General features: G+C 42.0%; 1 protein-coding gene across 1 annotated transcript; it reads left to right on the top strand.

Moving 5' to 3' along the window:
- The first annotated feature begins 1,043 nt into the window (after window positions 1-1,043).
- Window positions 1,044-6,278, top strand: ANKRD7 (ankyrin repeat domain 7). The gene is given in 6 exon segments (XM_055314630.1): window positions 1,044-1,258; window positions 3,995-4,109; window positions 4,225-4,398; window positions 5,396-5,502; window positions 6,133-6,223; window positions 6,225-6,278. Coding segments are annotated over 6 exon segments (756 nt in total).

The following is a 6,278-nucleotide window of genomic DNA, read 5'->3' as shown; positions in this document are numbered from 1 at the left end:
GCGGAGGGCTGCCGGAAAGCATAGCAATCCACGTAAGGTCAATTTTCATGAGCTAAAAATGATATAAGACATCATGGCTCATGGCTTTGTTTTTTCCTTTAGTCACATTCAGTGGCCCAGGACAGGTCAGTTTAGACAGACCGTGGTTTAACCAGGACCATGGTTTAGGTAGAAAACAAGAAAAAGATTGAAGGTATATGCAGGGGAATGGTGATGATGACTCACCACGTAATTTAATCTAGTTAGGTAGGGAAATGCAGACAGAGTGGGGAGGTAAAGGTCAGTGACAGGTAACAGAATTAAGGGGCTGTGGGTGCAATGCGTCGGAAGGATTTTTTTTGGAATTTTGTGACATGAGAAAGTGAGCCGGAATATGAGAGGCCGCACCCAAAAAAGTAAGTTTGAAATTGGGATCACTGGGGGCTCTCCGTTATTGTTAAAGATGTGCTAGATCAGGTGAACCAGGTTGGGGAGGGGGTGGCTCTAGACTGGAGGACAAAACCCCTGGAGAAGATCCATCCTCACCACAAGGAAGGTAAAGCTGTTCTCAAGAGTTCAGGTCATTAGGTCTATCCTTGAAGGAGAAGGGGTTATTTCTAAGAAAGCCAGTAGGTTTCTACCAAAAGGTTCTTGATGTACTAGTCAGATTGGTAGTGTAGCCGTCAATCAAAGACCTCAGTGAGAAGCTGGGCCTGGACGCCCCCAGTACTGACTTCCTAGGGGTGCTGTGCACCAGGCCCTGCGTGTTGCCAGGAACTGGGGTGGTTGTGTTGCCCCAGGCAAGTGGCTCAACCTGTCTCTGGTCTTTGCCCACTTCCTGTCCCTGGCCCACTTCCAGGCCCTCTCTCTGGCTAGCTGGGACTCCGGGAGTGGGGTGAAGACCTGACTGGATGTGTCCTCAGTGGGGTGGGGGGCAGGAGGGGAGAGTAAGGGGAAGGGGAGATGGGGAGGTGGGGAGTGGCCAGACCAAAGGGGCAGGTGGGGCTGTTAGGAGCACAGGGAGGCGCCCTGATGCAACTGAAGGGCTTGTCTCCTGTGCCACCATGAAGTTCTTCGCCTCCTGGAGAAGGAAGGTTGAGCCCCACAGCCCACCTGCAGGCCGGGCCAGTACCCATCACCCCACCCAGCCAGGCTTCAACCTCTAAGATAAGGATTTAAAGAAACTTCACAAAGCTGCCTCAGTGGGGCATTTGGAGAAGGTGAAGGAGCACCTTCAGCTCAAGAAACATGATGTGAATGTACGGGACAGAGAATACAGGTGACCAGATGGATGAAGGCCACCGTGGAGTGGAGGCTGGCTCAGCAGGAGCGGGATTTGTCTGGGCCGCTTCATCAGCTGTCCCTCCAGGTTTCCCATAGTGGGGACAGAGGTCTGGTAACCACTGGCAGAGGGTCACACTCCCAACTTCCAGCTTGTTCTTTTAAAAAATGTTTAAAAATGATATTTGAAAAAAAAATGACATTTGAGGTCATTGATGTCCTCCCTGATTGCCTCCTCTCCTCCCACCACATTAATCTCCACCTGGCACTTCACTCTTTACCCAAACTGCCGTTGCTGTTTTTGTTTTTAATTTGCTATATATATATTGTCCCTATCCACCCAAGATGTACCATACTACTGATGTGCTAATAAGAAAAAAGTAGAGGAGACTTCCCAGGGTAGTGGTTATTAAGATGTTAAGACATTGAGACAGCAAAACAATTGACTTTTTAATGTGGATCTCCTATGATTTTTTTTTTTGCCAATTGCTGAGTATCTTCAAAAAAGCCCAATAGCAATCACTTACTGCAAAAACAAAATTAACTTTATACATTAAGAAATGAAGACGTTACGTGTTTGGCGTTAATAACAGAAAATATGTACTGTCTATGCCTACCTTAAAATCCTTTGGGGAGTTTGCAAGTCATAGGGTATGAAAAACATCATTTTTCATCATAATTGGGTAACTGGAAGCTATGGTTATAAAGAAGGTTCATGCCAGTTTGCTAATAGTTCTATGTCCTTCCCTTTGACAAAAACACAGTTATCTAAATGTATCTGACTTTTATCCTACACCGCCCCATTGACTTACTCTCCAAGGTCATGCGTAACCTCAACACCACTTCATTCAGTGGTCAATCCTCAGTCTTACCCAGTGGGCATCCCGGCCCAATATCTTACTCGCCCTGTCAGTAGTATTTGAAATACTGTCTTGTCTTTCAGGACACTTGGCGTCTTCACCTGGCATCTCCTCTGCTTCCGTGGGTACTTCTTTCCAGACTTCTTGGCTGATTTCTTTTCCTGTCTGGTAAATATTTGAGGGCTCAGAACTTGAAATGATTCTCTGTGTCTTACTCTTCACTTGCCCTGTGAAGAGAGATTATCTTTAAATGTCTATATTCCAGTGCCTTCCAACAGCTTATCTCCAGCAAGCTCTCTCCCCTGAACTCCAGACCCCTATATGTAAATACCTACACTTGAACGTGTATATCGGATAGACTACGTGCCCTGGCAGGTGTTTAATAGCAGGCTCTTAGTTGACGGTGGGGGTAAAGCGAAGGGAGGAGAAGCCCTGATTTCAAGCTACCAGTGTGATGTCATTTGGGTTGAACCGTTCCTGCAAATTTAACACTTGGCTTGTGAGAGCCACTAGCGCCATCACATCACTCTTTAGACATCTCAAACATCCCCAAACTGTGCTCCCGTTTTTCCTCCTCAGACCTACATCTCTCTCTCTCTAGAAATACCAAATTATGTCTTTCAGTTGTTAGGTCAGAAACCCTAGAGTCATTCTTGACTCCACTCTTTCTTTCATATCACCCATCTTGGGAATATTTTGGTTCCACCTCCAAAGTATCTCTAAAATCCAACTATTTCTTTTTTTTTTAAGATTTTAAAAATTTATTTCTTTGAGAGAATAAATAGAGCAGAGCACAAGCAGAGGGAGAGGCAGAGGAAGAGGGAGAAGTAGATGCCCCTCTGAGCGGGGAACTCAACAAGGGGCTCCATCCCAGGACCCCAGGATCCTGACCTAAGCCACCTGGGTGCCCCTAAAATCCAACTATTTCTTGCCAAGCTCACAAGTTACCATTCTAGTCGAAACTTCTATCATATCTTAATCAAAATTCCTGCAGTGGCCTCCTAACTAGTTTTCTGTCTTTTAACCTTTTCTGTTTATTCTAAATGCAGTAGCCAGAATGACCCTATAAAGTGTATGTGAAATGCGTCGTCGTTCCTTGCCTTAGCAACTTCCACTGGCTTTTCATTTCATTAGGGTGAAGGCCAAAGCCCTTCCAATGGCTCGTTCAGCCTTACATGACATTTATCCCCCACCCTGCTATCTCTAGGATCTTGAGACCCACTCCTTTCCCTTTCACTCATCTCTAGCTTCCCTGGCCTCCTCAGTGTTCCACAGAAATCCAGAAATGTATGAGGGCACTTGGCCCTGCTACTCCCTTTACCTGAAGTGCTTTCCCCCCAGATATCTACATGGCCCCCGCCCTCCCTTCCTTCCTGCGTGTATTTAATTATATCCCCTTATCAGCAAGGGCTTCCTTGGCTTCCCTATGTACAGTTGCGTGTTCTCTCCTTGCTGACATTTCCTACTTGGCACACTGTCTGGCATGCTTTCTGTTTTAAGCTTTTTGTTTACTTCTTCTTACTCCATAAAAGCAGATGTTTTTGTCTATTTTGTTGCTGCTGTCTCCTCATCACCTAGAATCCTGCCTAGCCATCATAAATGCTCACTAGACACTTTTTTATGAATGCGTACACAGGTATTTTTTGACTCATTATAAACTTACTTTGAAGTGAAACCAGTTCAGCATTTGATCTTAAGGGCATTTGCATGACCCTTTTAATATAGTAAAAAACAATTGTAATTAATATAACTTGTATGTGAATATCAGTAAGCACACGAAGCAAATATCTTAACAATATGATCTGGCATGTTCTTGGGTATTGCAACTTCTCAAACTAAGACTTCTCACTTTGTGTTTTGTTATATTGATGTAGAACACCTTTGCACCTGGCCTGTGCTAATGGATATTCAAATATTGTCTCTCTCGTAACTGAGCAACAGCCCAAAATAAATGTCTGCGATAGTGAAAACCGATCTCCATTGACTAAGGTGTGTTAATTTTTCCTTTTGGATTTCATAGTTTAAAACATAGTATTAAACAGTTTTAATACATCATATCCTGAGTAATGGGTTGGTTGCTCATCTGTTCTTGTTGTCTTGACAGGCAGTACAGTGTGCTAAGGAGGACTGTGCTACCATTCTTCTAGGACATGGTGCAGACCCGAATCTGGCAGATTTAGACGGCAATATTGAGCTCCATTATGCCGTCTGTGGCCAAAGTGTCTCCTTAGTTGAAAAATTGCTTGAACACAAAGCTAATCTTGAAGATCAAAATAAGGTAGTCTATTGAAAATAACATATTTTAGAGAAAGCAATGGAAGAAGGCATTTATTACAGATAATTCATATCTGATGAAACACGTGTTGTATGAAGCATGAATTTTCCAAAATGAAATTGGGGAAAAGGAGAAGAAGGATGAGATTATCAAATACTGGTAAGGTTTTCCTTTTTTAAAAGTCTTGGTCCAGGGACTCCTGGGTGGCTCAGTGGTTGAGCGTCTGCCTTCTGCTCAGGGCGTGATCCCACGTCCTGGGATCGAGTTCCCCATAGGGGTCCCCACAGGGAGCCTGCTTCTCCCTCTGCCTGTGTCCCTGCCTCTCTCTCTCTGTGTCTCTCATGAATAAATAAATAACGTCTTAAAAAAAAAAGTCTTGGTCCATTTCATTTCAGACTGTAACACTGAACCCCAAAACAATGCTATACTTAACAATGATAAGTGTTCAAAGGCCCATATCAAATGGGAAATATCGGATTTCCCTTTAAGTTGATATCAGTTAAAAACCATAAGTCTGCATTTTTTCCTGTCTTAACTTATATACTCACAGATAATGATAATAGGGTTAAATTGGAAAATCACTGTCCTAAAAGGAATCCAACTCTCCTACTGAGATGAGTTGTTGTTATTTTCTTGTTTAAGCGTCCTAACACTTAAGGTCACTGAAATTTTCTCTCTATGACAGCCCAAAATAAATGCCAACCTTGGAGGTCTAAATGCAATTGATGGTTTGTAATACTTGCATGAAGCGTGTGATGTGTGTTGCTTAAATACTCCAGGCTGCTCTTGTCTACAATTCGAGTTAGGCCTAAAGTAAAAACGTTAATTTTATTTTTGAATGACCCAACTCTAGTTTATTTTCTTAGTCTCTGAAATCATATTTTGTTATATATCAAAACTTTTTAAAAATTAGAGTGTCTTTTAGATTGAACTTAAATCTAAAAGGCATATAATATACGTACAGTATTTTAAGTAATCATTTTGAATTCTTTTTTTTCAGGATGGGTATACTCCACTGTTACTTGCCATTACTGAAAATAATGCAAAAATGGTAGAGTATCTTCTGAAAAGAGGAGCAGATGTGAATGCTTCAGATAACAATCAAAGGTATAATACACACCAAATAAGAGCATTTAACAATAGCAAGTTAAATTAAGCTATAACTATAGCTTCCTAACAAGACAATGTGTGTGTGTGTGTGTGTGTGTGTGTGTGTATTTGTAAATATATTTTGTGATATTGATAAAAGATCTGGCCATATATTTCGGCCAAACTACCTAGATTCCCAGGATGTGTTTTTCTGTAAAATCAAACAGTTGGACCAAATTGGTAGGTCATTAATAGTAATCGTATTTATAACCTTAGAATTTGAATCTTACACAGAAAATCTCTAAATCCTACTTGCTATAGTTAAATAGGGGTAGGGGACCCAGAGCCCCAGGTATGCCCCTCCCTGGTATTTTGAGACATCTTGAAAACACCAGGGTTCCAGGGAACAAGGATTGAAAACCATTGAGCGAGCAGCTTCCTAGAGACTCTTTTATTTTTAAACTCCATGATAACCTGTGATTGGTGCACCTTTTTTAGCAAATCTGCCCCACCTTTTAATCCTTGCCCTAACTCTTTCCCTGTTAGAGATTCCACATTTGAATAGTAAATTTAGAAGACTTTTTTTTAAAAAGTATAATATATGTCTAAGATCCATAAATACACATTCATGTGTCTCTCTTGCTCCAGAACAGCCCTTATGATTGCTCTAAGTGATGAACCAACAAATTTAGTCGGTCTTCTTCCTCAGCAAGAGGTGGATCTATCTTGCCAAGATATTTATGGATTCACAGCTGAGGAATATGCCTCTTTTCATGGTCTTACTGTGTAAGTGA

The sequence above is a fragment of the Nyctereutes procyonoides genome, unplaced genomic scaffold, assembly GCF_905146905.1.
Source record: "Nyctereutes procyonoides isolate TBG_1078 unplaced genomic scaffold, NYPRO_anot_genome, whole genome shotgun sequence".
NCBI classification, from domain to species: Eukaryota; Metazoa; Chordata; class Mammalia; order Carnivora; family Canidae; genus Nyctereutes; species Nyctereutes procyonoides.
The sequence above is the reverse complement of the archived record's forward strand: the minus strand, read 5'-3'. Positions and strand labels throughout refer to the sequence as shown.